Source organism: Dipteris shenzhenensis, chromosome 9 (assembly GCF_047967505.1).
Source record: "Dipteris shenzhenensis isolate YYH24624 ecotype China chromosome 9, Dip_SZ_1.0, whole genome shotgun sequence".
Taxonomy (NCBI): Eukaryota; Viridiplantae; Streptophyta; class Polypodiopsida; order Gleicheniales; family Dipteridaceae; genus Dipteris; species Dipteris shenzhenensis.
The window spans coordinates 20,909,508-20,928,042 of NC_141604.1; the positions used below are offsets into that span (position 1 = coordinate 20,909,508).

Here is an 18,535-nt window from a genome sequence, read left to right on the forward strand (position 1 = left end):
AACAGGGTTATAGAGACGCTAACCCTTCGCCTCTTCACTGTAGCCCAAGAAAATACACTTCCGGCTCTTCGGTTCCCATTTGGTCCTGATAGCATCAGGGACATGCACAAAACAATCACATCCAAAAACTCTGAAATGTGCAGCTGAAGGTTTCTTATCAGAAAAGACTTGCAGTGAAGTCATCCCGTTTACAGCCTTCGTGTAGCTATGATTCAGAATGTAAACTGCCGTGTTACATGCTTCAGTCCAAAAAGTCTTTGACAAATCTTTCCCTTTCATCATACTCCGGTCCATTTCGCAGATGACGCGCATCTTGCGTTCTGCTACTTCATTTTGCTGTGATGTATGTGACGGGGGTTTCTGCCTCTTGATTCCGTGACTTTTGCAGTAACTTTCGAATTCAATTGATGTGAACTCTCCACCTCTGTCTGATCTCAACTTCTTCACCTTCCTCCCCATTTCTTTCTCAACCATTACATGCCATTCCTTAAACCTACTAAAAGCCTCATCTTTAGTCTTCAGGAAGTATATCCATATCCTTCTACTGTAGTCGTCGATCAGCGTCATGAAGTAGTAGAAACCACCCAAAGCTTTTGTCTCCATCTTTCTGCAGAGGTCCGTGTGAACGAGCTCTAGAGGAGCCTTTACCCTGCTGACTGATACAATAGATGGCGCTGCCTCCCAACCGTGCGCTCCTATGAAAGAAGCTTCGATGGTGTGCTAGAAACAGTAGAAGACGGAGACTGGATGCTAAGGAATCAGGGTTGTTGTAGCCTGTGATGAGATGGGCTTCACGGGCTTGCTCTTATATAGCCACCAGTCGTAGTCGCTTAGGCTCAATTGGGTGACCGATCCAGTCCGCCCAAAACGGTCGACTGGAGGTCAGTCCCGAAATAAGCCACTAACCATACGATAGAACCGATGCACAAAACAGAGCAATTGACCTACGTTCCCATTCGGCCCAGAGCCATCCGGGATCATCTGAGACTCCAAACGGGCCCCGCAACCCGAGAGTGGGCTGTCCCGAAAAATGCTCCGTCTATCCTTAGTGCAGTCAGTCAAGGGATGCCTTCCCGCACTTGCATGTAGCCTAGTTGGCGATGTGCCAACTCCATCTGAAGCCGTCCAGCCATCAAGCCACACATGGCCCCCATCTGGTGTCCAAACTAGGACCTACCGGATAACCGAGCTACACAAATGCCTTCTCCTCATATGGGGGGCTTACAAGTAGAGTTAGCTGGTTCCCGCGTAGTTACACGAGAAAGGAGCATTGATATCTAACAAACATGACCCTCCCAACATCCCCTTGGGACACATTCAATGAAAGATACCAACACAATTAATTATGCAATCATCATAATAAACTAAATATCTAATCCCCAAGCTTACCTACTGCCACATGCATCATTATGTATTATGACACATTGGAAATACTTCATGTTTGTTTGTTCTCAAACACCTCATTTTTTTTCAATAGCATGTCAGGGGCCCCTTGTGACCCCTTATTCAAAAGGATAGCAAAAGCCCAAGTGAGCTCAAGTACCCTAACATGCATCTTCCGAGTTTCCTTTATAATTATAGGCAGAACTTTGCATGAGCTAATCCCACAATAAGTAGATCTAGTTCACTCTTTAAAAAGGTTTGCGTTTACCAGTTAGACCTTCCCAGCAAGGCATATAGACTAGGGGATCAGACAACTATTAAAAAGGTTTTGCCTGTGATATCTAATAATCCTCCAAGGATCATACTCACAGTCTTTTGCTCTCTTCACTGTACTGTCATCCATTTGGCAATTTGCAAGAGCACATATTATCCCTTCAAGGAACAGGTAGGCCCAATAGATATGGTGGATGCTCTCTTTATCTACCTTAATTTACACTTCACTTTTAGCAAGACTCTGTTGATTTTCACTATCACAAATGTGTCATCAAAATGAGTGTCCATGCTACACTTTTGGATGCCTACCTTAAACGTGCTCATGCAGCTTTTCTCTCTTGCTGGTGGTGTCTAGCTTCTATCATGAATTGTCAGCAAGATCGATGCAGAGGTAATTTACTTTCATGGATCTCAACTTTTGCATCAAATTCTTCCTCCAATTGTGTCTTCTTTCCTCCAAGAGAACAGAAAGTCTCCTCAATGCCTTGCTCCAAATCAATTTCTGGGCTTATGATTTAACATCTAGCAGCTTTCACCTCTTGTTTTTGTGCACTCTATATTCTACTTTGCAGCAGTTTCGCAGTTTGCAACCAAGACACTAACGAGTTCCAGGGAGAATTTACCTCAATCCACAAAGCTGTGGGAGACGTTTTGGGTAGCAATAGACTAGTTTATAAAAGCTAATCTTTGTAGAGTGAAGAGGTTACCTACGACAGTTCAGCAGCCTAATTGCCTGCTATGCTCGATCTAAATGCTTAAAGCTCTATAGAAAATAGCATGAGCTTTCATAGCTCAGCAAGCTAAAGGATTAGGGTCTCATGCCCTATGTATGAAGATCTAGCCCCAAATTAGGCATTCAAAGCCTTTCAAAATGCGTTAAGCTACCTTGAGCTTTGAAACTCACAGAGACCTTTTCTCTTTCCTCTCGAACTCAGAGTGAAGGTATAAACTCTAGCCGTTCAAAAACCTCTCTTCCTTTCACCAACAAAACCTCTCACACAGTCAATGAAGTTCAACAACTTGAGCTCCACAACTCGGATCTTTAATGAATCCAATGCTGCCAACACCCTTACTTCTACACGGCACTTAGCGTGCCCGAAATTACAATGGCCGTATAAAGCAATAACAATACCAACAACTTAAAACAAAACCTCCAAGATTGAGCCCTTCAATTGTGCACGTCCCTGCAGTCCAAAATTCACAGTTATTGCTGCATCTATGTTGATGTGAGGTGTTACACAGTGCTTGTCGTTGAACGACTTAAAGAAGAGTACATCACTTCATTCTACATCATTTCAATGTTGAAATGAGCAAGAGTTAGCTCAACGCACACTTCGTGTGAAAGACGTAAAAGATCAAGTCCAGCATGGAAAGAACATATGATGGTTCAAGCGGTGATGCTATTTTTGCAAGTGTGGCCAGGAATGATGCCTACAGCCCAAAGTCTTATATAAGCTGGTATGAATTCATACATTGCTGACCTATTCCCTATTATTCTCGTTGTGATCCGACCGAATCCGTCGTCTGCGCTCTAACTCCTCTACTTCTTTCTCGCTTGGCGTCCAATACCATGTCTTCACTTTTTGCAAATACTCCTTAAGCTGAGAAAGACAAACAAAAAAGACCCAATAACAACAAAATACTAAAGCGCCAGTACCAATATCAGCGAAGCAAGAGAAATGGCAATGGTAAGAAGATACTGACTGAAGTAAGGGCGTTAGGCTGAGAACCATAGTCGGCTGTGATAGCGAGCCAGGCGGCACCGGCTGTGGCAACCCATGCAATCCTTTTCACTAAAACATCCTTCCGAGGGTCCATGAGGACCAGCTTTGCAACGGTGTTAGATGCTCTCTTTTAATTTATGTATGGTCAATGGAATCCATTGTCATTCATATATGAGCCATTTGTCTAATCCCATCCTAACGGCCTTATGACATTGTGGTACTTTTGTGCCAACTTGGAAATTCTATACCAAGATGGTGACAAATTATGAAGATGGGAGAGGAGAAGAGTGGACATGAGGAGAGAGGGCACACCACAAATGACTAACACTACAGTGGATTTAGTTGAAAATGTAAAATATATACAAAGCCCTTCAGAGTTAGGATTAGGACATCTAACCTTTTCCTTTATAGCACTCTATATGTGTTAGTGCTATGCACATCTAATCACATGATGTTGAGTATGGTCTCTTAACATCTTCCCTCAAGATCAACATCATGAGGCCTTCCCTCAAGATCAACATCATGAGGCCGATGATTCTAGGGAATCGAAGAAGGACTGAGCATTATATTCCATCACACTCCTTTTATGAGAATGTCCTTCCTCTACGTCAAACGAAGTACATGTCGATGCTTCTCGAAAAGCTCTTTGCCAAGTGGTTTGGTAAAAATGTCTTCAACATTCTCTTTGCTATCACAATGTGTGATGTCACTAAGTAACACTCTTTCTATGATGAAGTGCTCTCTGACATTAATGTACTTTGACCTGGAGTGATATACTGGATTCTTGGCTAATGCTTGAGCCGATTGATTATCATGGTATATTGTTGTTGGCTTTGATCCATCAAAGTAATCTGTTTTTGACAATAGTCTTCTGAGCCATATAGCCTCACATACACTTGTAGTGAGTGCTCTATATTCTACTTCAGCTGAAGACAAAGAAACAACCATGATATAGCACTTAATCAAGGAAAAATACATATCCTTATGTGGATCCCCCGGTCTCATGATCTCTAGCATAGTCACTGTCACAGTATCCATGCAACCTTGGATGACTTCCTTTGTATTATATTCCAAACTGTCTTATACCTCTGATGTATCTCAAGACTCTTTTGGTTACATTACGGTGAGACTCTTTTGGATTTGCCATAAACTGTGCAAGTGAACTTACTGCTTAACAAATATTTGGATGTGTGATAGTCAAATATATAAGAGAAGTGATGGGTCGTGCGATAAAGGAGTTTCTTGTTTGAGCCGCCTTGGATTTGGAGCCGATGGAGGAGCTCAATCGCTTACAGTTTTTGTTGGAGGGCTCCTTGACTTAGGTTGTGAGCTACAGAAGCATCATTGGTGGCAACCAAGCTCATTGGTAGTGTCATGCTGGAGCTTGAGCCAACCAAGTGATGGAAGTCGCCCATTGAATTAGGAGCTTATGGCAGCCGTCTCTTGCGTTGAGCCACCCTTGCTAGACCACTACATAGGAGGTCGTGTTGGAGGTGAACTTGGGTCATCAACAATGGCCATTTGAGAGATGGCATGATCAATTTGAGGCTTTGCCAGTCATTATTGCTATTGGAGAGGTCTTGTGGTGGCAGCCATTTGCTGTGTGAGGAGCTATGAGGCTGTTGCTTTAGCTGGTGAAGGAGATCAAAGGTTTTCCATGTGCACTAAAACCAGCCGTTGGTGCTTGAAGCTTGTAGATGGAGGCTAAAGTGGATGGTTGGAGTGGTTGTTTGGTGGCTAAGTGCCATGGAAGCATTGGGCAACTCTCTGTGTTAATGGCGAGGTCAATGGGGATGTGCTATTCTAGAGCCAGCTGTAGCTCAGAGGAGTGTAGGTACTTGGAAGCTCTTGTTGGGGATTGAAGCAAAGTCGTAGTAGTTTTGGTGGAAGAGTTCTACCTAGACCCTTCGATGGAGTGCTTTGTTAGGCAAGTTGTTGCAGCCTTGCCTCATTTTGGAGCTGCCTAGAGTCTTGTAGATAGATTCATGAAGTCTACTATTTGCATGCTTGAAGTGGAGAGCCTTAGCCTTAGCTAGAGTACGAGTTGCCTCTGTGTTAGTGGAAAGATCTATCTCTCTGAATAGTCTCTCTCAGATAATACTAAGAAACACTACCTATTTCTCTCTCTCTCAAAACAAAAACTTCTCAAAGCATGACCTCTCATAATCAAAATGGAACATGAGTAGTGTCCGAGGGAAATTATTTCTCAGTAAGCCTCTCTCAATAGAAATATCTCAACTCACAATGAACGAAAATTTGAATGGAACTTTTCTTTCAATGGATGTAAATTTCTATATCACTCAATGCAAACCTTTCATCGTCAGAATGAAAGAACAATCACTCGCTCTCAATCTCCCACATGAAGGATGGTGCCTCATCAGAAGGTAGAACCATGCTCTGATACCATGACAAAATATGAAGAGGGGAGAGGAGAAGAGTGGAGATGAGGAGGAGAAGGCCACAGCTAGAGAGTACACCACAAATGACTAATTGTACACTAGATTTAGTTGAAAATGTAGAATATATACAAACCCTTTTAAGGTTAGGGTTAGGGCATCTAACCCTTTCCTTTATAGCACTCCATTGGGTTAGTGCTATGCACATATCTAACCATGATGTTGAGATGGTTTCTCAATAGGTGGCAACTACCTTTTCTTCCCATTTTTTCCCCACAAAAAGAGGGAGCACTTGAGCTCAATGGTTTTGTGGGAAGATGAGGTTGCGAAGCATTTAAGGGCTGAAAATGACATAAATCCACATTTTTCTTAATCATTATGACATTCAAGTTGGGAAATTTGTTTTTCCCACGAAAACCCTTTTCCCACCATTTCATTACCCCTTAAGAGTGGATACACACACAGGAGCCAAAACATGTCCCAGGCAGTCTTTAATGGGTGAGGGGTTTACACACCACCCAAGCAAGAATCTTTATAAAAAGGTAGCATTTAATGGGGAGTGAGCCTCTAAGATGGGGAGGTGCATGTTGCAAGCTGTTGGACTGCCAAACCACTTTTGGGCTGAGGCTGTCAATATTATTGCGGTTTACATCCTTAATCGCAGCTCTACCATACATCAGTTTTGATGTTGGCTTTTTGAGCAGGTTCTCCAATAAGCCCCGAGAGAATCATTGGAATGCAAGGATGTAGGAGCTTAGGTATGTGAAGGGCACTCTTGATCATGGCATCACTCATGGTACGGGCACTTCCTTGGCTGGTCATTGTGACTCAGATTGGGCTGGAGATGATGATTCCAAGAAATTAGTTTCTAGATATTGTTTCTCTTTAGGTTCATGTATCTTCTCTTGGACTAGTAAGAAACAACTAACAATGGCATTGTCTTCCACAAGGCTGAGTACAAGGCATCATGTTTTGCTACTTGTGAAGCAATGTGGCTAAGGAGGGGCCTTATGGCACATGGAAGTGCAAGAGGATGAGGTAACTGTGCTAAGGTGTGACAATCAAAGTTACATGGCCGTTGCTAAAAATCTAGTATTTCATGCGCGCACAAAACATATAGAGATTCAGTATCACTATGTGCATGATTTGATTGAGGATGGGATAGTGGAATTGGTCTACTATTCAACAGAGCAAAATGGAGCAGATATCTTCACCAAGGCACTTGAGAAGGATCAGCTTCAGGATCATCTTTAGAGACTCAACATTGGGTCGAGAAGGTAGTTTACCTACGGGTGGACATCGAGGGGGGGGTGTTAGATATGCTCAATGCCCCACCCTCCTAGTAACCACCAGTGGTCCAAGGTGCTCAATTTGTAAGGCCCCCATATGAGGAGAAGCCATGTGTGAGCCTGGGACACTGGATGGATCTTGACTTGCATGTAAGATGAGGTCTATCAATGAGACCGTTGATGGTAGAAAGGTGATTGTGTGGGAGCCCCTTATTCTTGCTAGGGCCTAGGGGGTCCTAGGGGGGCCAGCAGCCCCCTTGGTGGGGGTTCAGGGGCCAAGAGACCCCGAGGCGACGATATAGGAAATATCCCTCGAATATTCCATGGACAACTAGTCGGTTCCATCGACTAGGTTGACTAGTCAGCTCCACCCGATGAGGTTAATTGCAATGTTTGGTCTAGTAGCTATCATAGCATACATAAGACTCCAAACCACTGATGCATAAGAAACCTTGGCCATCATGGCCCTCTCCTCATCTGATTTGGGACTATTTGTATGACTTAGTTTCACATATGGAGGCAATGGAGTACTCACTGCCTTCCCCCCCTCCATATTGAAATGCTGCAATACTTTTGTAACATACTCCTTCTGTGAAAGCCAAAGGAGTTTCCTACTCCGATCATGCATGATGCGCATACCAAGAATATGACCTGCAAGTCCCAAATCCTTCATATCAAAGGCCTCATGCAACTTGGCCTTTAATGCATATAGCTCATAAGTATTCTTGCTAGCCAATAGCATATCATCCACATATAGTGCCAAGATTATCAAGCTATTATCGTTAGCCCTTTTAGTGTAGAGGCAGTGATCAATTTCACTCCTTCTAAAACCCTGGGACCGAATGAAAGAATCACACTTCTGATACCATTCTCTAGGCACTTGCTTAAGACCATAGAGACTCTTCTTTAGCATACAAACTAAATGCTCTTTGCCCTTTTCTTCAAAGCCTTCCGGCTGCACCATGTAAATTTCCTCATGCAAGAAAGCTATCTTGACGTCCATCCGCATTAGCTCCATATCCTCTGATGCCACTAGTCCAAGCATGCATCTAAGTGTGGTCATCTTCACAACCGGGGAGAATATCTCATCAAAGTCCACACCCTTCTCTTGCTTGAACCCTTTAGCGACCAAACGGGCCTTGTACCTAGGCACATCATCACCTGTGACGTTCATCTTGTAGACCCATTTACATGGCAATGCTTTCTTTCCATGTGGGAAAGAAACCAAGTCCCAAGTCTTATTCTTCATAAGTGAACTCATCTCTGATTGCATACTCTGATTGCATAGCATACTCCCACTTGCGTTGATCCTCGTGCATCATAGCCTCTCTGTAGCAAGAAGGATCCCTGTAATCAGTAAGCATCACATAGTCTAACAAACCTATCAGGCGGTCTAGACACTCTAGATGATCTTCTCAAGGGCATTTCAACTTGCTGTCCCACTTGCATATCAGCCACATTTGGCTCATCATTTCCAACAATAGATAATCTATCATCTACTCTTGATTGTATACTTGTGGGAGTATTTGGTGGTACCATTTCTTGCACATTTGGTGCATGGACAACTTGCTGTTTATCAACATATGTAGGTGAATTTACATCCTGGAAAGTGATTCTCCTCATTTTAACATCCCTCATGGGTGCCTTATGCATCTTCTTCTCATTGAAGACTACATCATGGCTGCGTATGATCTTCTTTGCTTCTGGATCCCAGAGACGATAGCCCATCTCTCCACTTTCAACATAACCCAGAAAGATGCATTTCCTAGACTTAGGATCTAGCTTCTTTTGAAGCTCTTTTGGCACATATGCATATGCCTCACACCCAAATATATGCAAATGAGAGTAAGAGGGCTTCTTGCCACTCCATGCCTCTTCAGGAATACCACCATCCAAACTCTTACTAGGTGATCTATTGATCACATGCACTACAATCTTCATTGCCTTAAACCACCAAGAAGACTTGCATTGGAAAGCATGCATTGCAACCTTTTTTGAATGGTATGATTTATCTTTTCTGTAATGGGATTTTGCTCTAGAGTATGAGGCGATGTGAGCTCCCTCTTAATCCCATGTGTATCACAAAAATGTTGAAAGTTATGAGAGAGATACTCTCCACCATTGTTAGTCCGTCGGCATTTAAGCGTTCTACTCGACTGATTTTCACAGCCATTTCTAAAATACCTGAACACATCACTCTTCCGAGCTATAGCATAAGCCCACACTTTCCTAGTTGCATCATCAATGAATGTCACATAGTATTCAGCCCTGCCTAATGACCGTGTAGGCATGGGACCACATACATCTGAATGCACTAAATCAAGCTTTTCAAACTTTGTTTTTCCCCTTCTTTTATGGGATGATTTAGTCAGCTTCCCATAGAGATAGTGCTCACAAAATTCAAAATCAGAGAAACTCAAATGCGGTACATAACCCAAACGGCATAAGAGTTTCATTCCATTCTGGCTCATGTGCCCCAACGTGCAATGCCACAAAGAAGTGCTTGGCTGCTCGGTTATTGCAACAACATGATCAAATACCCCTGATACATGTAAGGGATACAAAGTCCCACACTTGGCACCCCTGTCCAAAAGCATAGAGCCCTTCTGAATTTTCCAACTCTGAAAGCCAAAAGTGGTGTGAAAACCAGCATCATCTAGCTGACCCACTGAAATAAGACTCTTGGTCAACTTAGGCACATGTCTCACATGTTTCAAAACAAATGCAGACCCATTTGCAAAAGAAAACTTTATGTCACCTGCTCCCACTGTGTCACATGCATAGTCATTTCCAAGATCCACATAACCTATCTTTCCGCTTTCATAAGTGGAGAACCATTCCCTATGGGGAGTAACATGGAATGAAGCACCAGAATCCAAAATCCAATCCTAGGAATATGCATCATCTGAAGTGATAAGCAACTCTGCAGATAAACTAGACATGAAGAGAATATCATTGTCACTATCATGTGTGACTGCATTGATCTCCTCGATCTTCACTTTTCCGTTGTCCTCCCCGCAGCTCTCTTTGAGAGTGCTCTCAACGGAAGCAAGAACGGAAGAAGGAGAGAGAGAGAGAGAGCCACACAAGTTTTGGTGGGTGCAGAACCACCCTAATCTTCTTTTTCATTCATTTATATATGTGTTTGAGTATTGTACATAACTGGGGTTAAGGCACAGTGACCTTTAACCCCCACAACCTCCCACTTAAAGGACAATGTGCCTTTAAGGGAGAACAACCAGTGAGCATACTATCCAATGCCCATCAATACACGACAATACTCAAACCGCTGACTAGGTAGACTCTTCGTCAGCATATCTGCAGGGTTATCATCTGTATGAACCTTGACAAGCTCTATGCGCTTGTCCTCAAGTACCTCCCTGATGAAATGGTACCTGACCTCAATGTGTTTGGTCTTTGCATGAAAGACTGGATTCCGTGCTAGCTGAATAGCACTCATGGAATTACTATGCAATGTCGGTACACCTGTATGAATCCCCAAATCTCCCACTAGCCGATCAAGCCATATAGCCTCCTTGCAACCCTCTGTGGCTGCAACATACTCAGCCTCTGTGGTAGACAAAGCCACGCACTTCTGTGCGCGAGACATCCACGACACTGCACCACCTGCAAAGGTGAACACATAACCAGAAGTGGATCTCCTACTATCCACATGCCCTGCATAGTCTGAATCTGTGTACCCAAGTACACGCATGTCTCCTTTACCAAAGCAGATGCACATCTCCTTGGTACCCTTCATGTACCTCATGATGCACTTAACTGCCTCCCAATGCCTCTTTCCTGGATTAGCCATATACCGGCTAACAACTCCCACTGCAAATGCAATGTCTGGTCTAGTAGCTATCATAGCATACATAAGACTCCCAACTGCTGATGCATAAGGAACCTTGGCCATCATGGCCCTCTCCTCATCTGATTTGGGACTATCTGTATGACTCAGTTTCACATATGGAGGCAATGGAGTACTCACTGCCTTCCCCCCCTCCATATTGAAACGCTGTAATACTTTTGTAACATACTCCTTTTGTGAAAGCCAAAGGAGTTTCCTACTCCGATCACGCGTGATGCGCATACCAAGAATATGACCTGCAAATCCCAAATCCTTCATATCAAAGGCCTCATGCAACTTGGCCTTTAATGCATCTAGCTCATAAGTATTCTTGCTAGCCAATAGCATATCATCCACATATAGTGCCAGGATTATCAGGCTACTATCCTTAGCCCTTTTAGTGTAGAGGCAGTGATCAATTTCGCTCCTTCTAAAACCCTGGGAGCGAATGAAAGCATCAAACTTCTGATACCATTCTCTAGGTGCTTGCTTAAGACCATAGAGACTCTTTTTCAGCTTGCAAACTAAATGCTCTTTGCCCTTTTCTTCAAAGCCTTCCGGCTGCACCATGTAGATGTCCTCATGCAAATCCCCATGCAAGAAAGCTGTCTTGACATCCATTTGCATAAGCTCCATATCCTCTGATGCCACTAGTCCAAGCATGCATCTAAGTGTGGTCATCTTCACAACCGGAGAGAATATCTCATCAAAGTCCACACCCTTCTCTTGCTTGAACCCTTTAGCAACCAAACGGGCCTTGTATCTAGGCACATCATCACCTGTGACCTTCATTTTGTAGACCCATTTACATGGCAATGCTTTCTTTCCATGTGGCAAAGAAACCAAGTCCCAAGTCTTATTCTTCATAAGTGAACTCATCTCTGATTGCATAGCATACTCCCACTTGCGTTGATCCTCACGCATCATAGCCTCTCTGTAGCAAGAAGGCTCCCCGCAATCAGTAAGCATCACATAGTCTACCCCTGGAACAAACCTATCAGGCGGTCTAGACACTCTAGATGATCTTCTCAAGGGCATTTCAGCTTGCTGTCCCACTTGCATATCAGCCACATTTGGCTCATCATTTCCACCAATAGATGATCCATCATCTACCCTTGATTGTATACCTGTGGGAGTACTTGGTTGTATCATTTCTTGCACATTTGGTGCATGGACAGCTTGCTGTCTATCAACATAGGCAGGTGGATTCACATCCTGGAAAGTGATTTTCCTCATTTCCACATCCCTCATGGGTGCCTTATGCATCTTCTTCTCATTGAAGACCACATCATGGCTGTGTATGATCTTCTTTGCTTCTGGATCCCAGAGACGATAGCCCATCTCTCCACTTTCACCATAACCTAGAAAGATGCATTTCCTAGACTTAGGATCTAGCTTCTTTCGAAGCTCTTTTGGCACATGTGCATATGCCTCACACCCAAATATACGCAAATGAGAGTAAGAGGGCTTCTTGCCACTCCATGCCTCTTCAGGAATACCACCATCCAAACTCTTACTAGGTGATCTATTGATCACATGCACTGCAGTCTTCATTGCCTCAGCCCAAAAACCACCAGAAAGACTTGCATTGGAAAGCATGCATTGCAACCTTTCTTGAATGGTACGGTTCATCTTTTCTGCAACTGGATTTTGCTCTGGAGTACGAGGGGATGTAAGCTCCCTCTTAATCCCACGAGTATCACAGAAATGCTGAAAGTCATGAGAGAGATACTCTCCACCATTGTCAGTCCGTAGACATTTAAGCATTCTACCTGACTGATTCTCAACCAAGGCCAACCATTTCTGAAATACCTGGAACACATCACTCTTCCGAGCTATAGCATAAGCCCACACTTTCCTAGTTGCATCATCAATGAATGTCACATAGTATTCAGCCCCGCCTAATGACCGTGTAGGCATGGGACCACATACGTCTGAATGCACCAAATCAAGCATTTCAAACTCTTTCTTTCCCCTTCTTTTATGGGCTGATTTAGTCTGCTTCCCATAGAGACAGTGCTCACAAAATTCAAAATCAGAGAAACTCAAATGCGGTACATAACCCAAACGGCATAAGAGTTTCATTCCATTCTGGCTCATGTGCCCCAACCTGCAATGCCACAAAGAAGTGTTTGGCTGTTCGGTTATTGCAACAACATGATCAAATACCCCTGATACATGTAAGGGATACAAAGTCCCACACTTGGCACCCCTGGCCAAAAGCATAGAGCCCCTTTGAATTTTCCAACTTTGAAAGCCAAAAGTGGTGTGAAAACCAGCATCATCTAGCTGACCCACTGAAATAAGACTCTTGGTCAGCTTAGGCACATGTCTCACATGTTTCAAAACAAATGCAGACCCATTTGCAAAAGAAAACTTTATGTCACCTGCTCCCACTGTGTCACATGCATAGTCATTTCCAAGATGCACACAACCTGTCTTTCCACTATCATAAGTGGAGAACCATTCCCTATGGGGAGTAACATGGAATGAAGCACCAGAATCCAAAATCCAATCCTGGGAATATGCATCATTTGAAGTGGTAAGCAACTCTGCAGATAAACTAGACATGAAGAGAACATCATTGTCACTATCACGTGTGACTGCATTGATCTCCTCGATCTTCACTTTTCCTTTGTCCTCCCTTGGACTCTCTTCCTTTTGATTTGCACCCCAATTTGAATTCTTTTTCTTATCCTTTTGCTCTCTTTTCAGCTTGTAGCAATCCTTTTTCATATGGCCCTTCTTGCCACAATGGTAACACTCAATGTTCCGTGCCCTAGATTTGCTACGAGACTTCCCTCTTTCTTGGGACTTCCCCCTGAACTGTGATCTGCCCCTTTGCACATTTAAGGCTGCATCCTGCTTGTTGCCATCCATAGACTTCCGTCTAATCTCCTCGGCCAACAAGCTACCCACAACATCATCAAATTTCAGTACTCCACCAGGTGCAGAGTTACTGACAGCTGTACGGAAGGTATCCCATGAGGATGGCAATGAACATAAGAGAAATATTGCCTTAGTCTCCGCATCAAAATTCATTTTCTGAGCCTGAAGCTGGCTGAAAATAATATTGAATTCATTTAAGTGAGAAGCAATGGAGACCCCTTCCTTCATCTGCAGCTCAAACAACCTCTTCATGAGGTAAACTTTATTAGAGGCAGTTTCCTTCTCATAAGTGGCACACAGTTTCTTCCACAAATCTTCCGTAGTCTGCTCATTTACTACTGTGAAATAAACTGACTCTGCAAGATGAAGTCTAATAGTAGACTTTGCTAATGCATCCAACTCATTCCAATCATCCTCAGACATATTTGCAGGCTTAGCTTCAATCCCTGCCAAGGGTTTAATCTGCTTCTTTTGAATAAGCACATCCCTTATTTGTTCTTTCCACAAAGAAAAGTTTGTCCCATCAAACTTTTTAATGCTGAAAAACTCCTTTTCAGGCATGGAAGAGGATGCCATGATGCAAATAAAGCAAAATCCCAAATGCTAGTGCCTGCAAGAGAGAATCACACCAAATACCAGGTGCACCCAAATGTGTATGCCACAATAGAGTGAAATATCACCAAAACTCAAAGCTCAAAGCATCAAAAGATGCATCTGATTCATGTGCATATACTATGCATCCATATGAGCAAATCTGGCCCAAAAGAAAATGCCAATAAGTGCCAAATGACTCAAGCATAAACACTGTCCACTGGCATATGCATCAATTATATCTCATCCAAGAGAGCATAGCACTATCAATGCATCACCAACAATGTGTCAAAGCTGTTCCTCAGCATAAAATAGCATCCATGTGTAAAGCGTCCATAAAAAAATAGCATCCCACAAGGCAATTTGGGCCTATCAGCGCATCCAACAAGGACCGCAATGCATCCAAATGGCCTATAAATCATCCATTGCAACCCAATGCACACCACGAATGAGCGCACACTGCTCAAACTGCAACCAGAGTGATCTGCATAAGGTATGCTCAAGAAATCATAGTCCCACGGTAATGAGCGCTACTGAAAATAGGACTTGAGATGCTTCAAAACATGGGCGCCATCGCATAATTGGACTCAGCAAGAAAATCTGCAAATATCTCTCTTCTGCCAAAACTCCAAAATGCCAACCGATGAGTGAGAAATGGGAGTCAACACTTATCCACTGCCATGTGGCATAAATCTAAGGTTTCAAAACCTTAGTATGAAAAAATGCATAACAGAGAGACGAAATCGAATACACAGAGATTTATAACTCTGAAAATCCTCCACCGAATCACGCAAGAACTGATAAGTAGGGGTTTTTGGGCGTCCGGAACGCAATGGGACAGACGGTTTTGGAAACCGTGGCCTCAATCACTGGGTCCAACACACGGACTGAAAAACGTTTTTGGAAACAGAGCTATCTGTAAACTCCACCGGAGTGCGAATGATGAGCAACATAGAAGTTTTAGGACCTCCTGAGTCCATCGGAACTGACAGATCTGCAAATGGTTGCTCCAAACTTGAGTTCCAACACCCGGGCAAAAAACGCAGGAACTGATACAGTGAGTCAGAAATCCACTGAAATGATCCCAGATTCAAGAATGAAGGTGTTTCCAAGCTCCTGAAGTAATGTGGACACCAAAAGCAAGCAATAGTTGCCTCTACAAGTCAATACGGAGTCTCTGTCATCGAACGGAACAGGGAAAAGCTCAAAAAACGACTTTTTCTTTGAAAGCTCTTAACAGGCTCTCAAAACCACTTCGTAAAGCCAAAGTGACTTTTCCAAAGGTTCCTCCAAGGTCTCTGCACACTCGGATGCAAGTAAAGTCACCCACAAAGCTTCCCACACTCTTCCTTCTGATTTGCACCCCAATTTGCATTCTTTTTCTTATCCTTTTGCTCTCTTTTCAACTTGTAGCAATCCTTTTTCATATGGCCCTTCTTGCCATAGTGGTAACACTCAATGTTCCATGCCCTGGATTTGCTATGAGACTTCCCTCTTTCTTGGGACTTCCCCCTGAACTGTGATCTGCCCCTTTGCACATTTAAGGTTGCATCCTACTTGTTGTTGTCTATAGACTTCCATCTAATGTAAGAAAATAGTACGCAGCAGAAGATAACAACAAAACGCAAGTACACGATGGAAAGCTGGAGAGAATACAAAAATTCTGATATACCAAACTGCTGATACAACTGATGGTTGGCTGTCCACCCGTGCGCTCTACAGACAGAGCTTCGATGGTGATCTAGACAGATGCTGGACGGAGGACTATGAGCGTGAAGAACTGGTGATCTGATGATAGGGGGTGGCCACTATTATATAGTGTAAGTTGGTTGACGGTCGGCCTTGTAATAGGCAGTCAGCCTAATAGACAGTCGGCCTAGAAGACCAGCCGACCCTTCAGAAAACATGCCGGTGGGCAGATGAAGGACCCTGCCATTGGGGGCTTTGCCCCCAGACCCCCACCGGGGGCCTGCGCCCCCCGGATCCCTTGCTATCGGGGGGGCTATCGCCCCCCCGAACCCCCCCCCTTTTGCAGACGGGTATCTACTCTTGGCTCCTAAGCCGTCTCATAACCATCTGGTCTACTCTAAGACCCCTTCCAGTGTCTAAACTGGGGATCCCTCCCAATATCCGATACCCATCATGGCTTCTCCTCATATGGGGGCCTTACAACATTGGGTACACAGAATATTGTGGGTTACATGAGAGGTGGACATTTGAGCTAACTCTAACACCCCCCCTCAATGTTCACCCGAAGATGAACTACGTGTTCGGCCCAATGCCGATTCGATGTAGATGCCACAACAATAAATCACTCCCAAGAGCCTTCGTGAAGATGTCTATGCAATTGTCCTCTGTGGGACAATACTCCAGCTCTATGACTCCATCCTCGATGAGCTCTCGTACGTAGTGATACTGGATCTCTATGTGCTTTGTACGAGCATGGAACACAGGATTCTTTGCGATGGCCATGCAACTCTGATTGTCGCATTTTAGAACCGTTGCATCTTCGATTGGAACTCCTATGTCTTGCAGGATCCTCCTTAGCCAAACTGCTTCATAAGCAGCAATGCATGCTGCCTTGTACTTAGCTTCCGTCGAAGATAGTGCCACTGTTGGTTGCTTCTTGCTAATCCAAGAGAACACTCATGAACCAAGTGAGAAATAATATCCAGAAACTGACTTTCTAGAATCACAATCTCCCGCCCAATCTGAGTCACAGTAACCCGCCAAGGTCTTCCCTGCTCTTTAGGTAATGCCATACTCTAGTGTACCCTTTCATGTACTTTAGCACACGCATCCCTGCTTTCCAATGGTTCTCTCGAGGTTGATTTGAGAACCTACTAAGTACACCAACTGCAAAGCTGATATCAGGTCTAGTGTTGCACAGAAAAATGAGACTCCCCACAAGTTTCCTATACTCCTTGATGTCGACAAGTGGTGATGCATCCTCCACTGAGAGCTTACCATTCACCTCCATGGGAGAGACCACGTCCTTACACTCGGTCATATCGAATGCCTTCAAGATCTCGCGAGCATATCTCTGCTGAGAGATGAAAATCCTGCCAGGTTTTTGCCAAACCTCAATGCCGAGGCAAAAGTGCATGAGCCCCAAATCTGTCATCTCAAACTCGGAACTCAACAACTCCCTCAACTGTTGCAGCATCTTCTCATGATCTCCTGTGATGATCAAGTCATCCACGTAAAGGACTATTACCACATACTTGCCATCCTGCTTACAAACATACACGTTAGCATCAGAAGCACTTTTTGAGAAACCAATAGATATGAGAAAGTTATCAATCCGTTGGTACCATGCCCTTGGGGCCTGTTTCAGCCCGTACAATGCCTTCTTTAGTCTGTAAACCTTGTTCTCTAAATTGGGCACCTCAAATCCTGGTGGCTGGAACACATATACCTCCTCCTTGAGATGTCCATTCAAGAACGCAGATTTCAGATCCATTTGAAACACCGGCCACTGCTTATGAGCAGCCAAGGCAAGTACCACCCGAATAGTTGTCATCCTTGCTGTAGGAGCAAAGGAATCCTCAAAATCAAAGCCTTCAACTTGAGAGTATCCTTGTGCAACAAGCCTAGCCTTGTACTTTTCCAAAGATCCATCAGATTTGTACTTGGCCTTCCATACCCATTTGGTACCAATGATCTTCCTTTTTACTAGACGATCAACCAAGTCCCAAGTCTGATTCTTCATGATGCTGTCTTACTCCTCTTGCATGGCAGCTTTCCAATTTGGATCGGCCATTGCCTCATCCAAATTCGTAGGCTCTTGAACTTTCATAATCTCAGCCATCAAGGCCATATTGACTATGTGTTCAGAAGCCCTTTTCTGCTCCTCTATCCTCTTTGATCGTCGAAGTCCATCTGCAGATGACTCCGCCAAGTCTGGAACCGGATTCTTCTCATCAAAGAGCTGCCTTGCCCACTTTGGAAGTGGCTTACCTTGTGGAGCCAAGGCATGTTGTGGTGTTGGTGGAGTCTGTTCCTCGAAGTACTCCTCCTCATTCTGCAACTCTGCTTTAGATACGGGCACAAGGTGAGTTACTTTTATGGCTGATGATAAAGTGGAGGGGCATACCTCCTCCTCCACTGTATGTGGCTGTTCCCAAAACACCACATCAC

General features: G+C 43.9%; 1 protein-coding gene across 1 annotated transcript; it reads right to left on the reverse strand.

The window, feature by feature from the left end:
- Window positions 1-2,794: 2,794 nt before the first annotated feature.
- On the reverse strand, window positions 2,795-3,649 carry LOC147898353 (uncharacterized). Its single transcript, XM_087379368.1, has 3 exons — window positions 3,361-3,649; window positions 3,138-3,257; window positions 2,795-2,840 (listed from the first exon to the last, which is right to left on the reverse strand). The coding sequence occupies exons 1-2, from the start codon at window positions 3,472-3,474 to the stop codon at window positions 3,138-3,140; spliced, it is 234 nt and encodes a 77-aa protein (XP_087235494.1). The 5' UTR covers window positions 3,475-3,649; the 3' UTR covers window positions 2,795-2,840.
- Between the last annotated feature and the right edge of the window lie 14,886 nt (window positions 3,650-18,535).

Excerpts from the sequence above, each read along its gene's own strand:
- LOC147898353 (XM_087379368.1), bottom strand. The coding sequence starts at position 3,474 with ATGGACCCTCGGAAGGATGTTTTAGTGAAAAGGATTGCATGGGTTGCC. Across the intron at positions 3,258-3,360 it reads AGCCTAACGCCCTTACTTCA|CTTAAGGAGTATTTGCAAAA; the intron begins GTCAGTATCTTC and ends TGTCTTTCTCAG.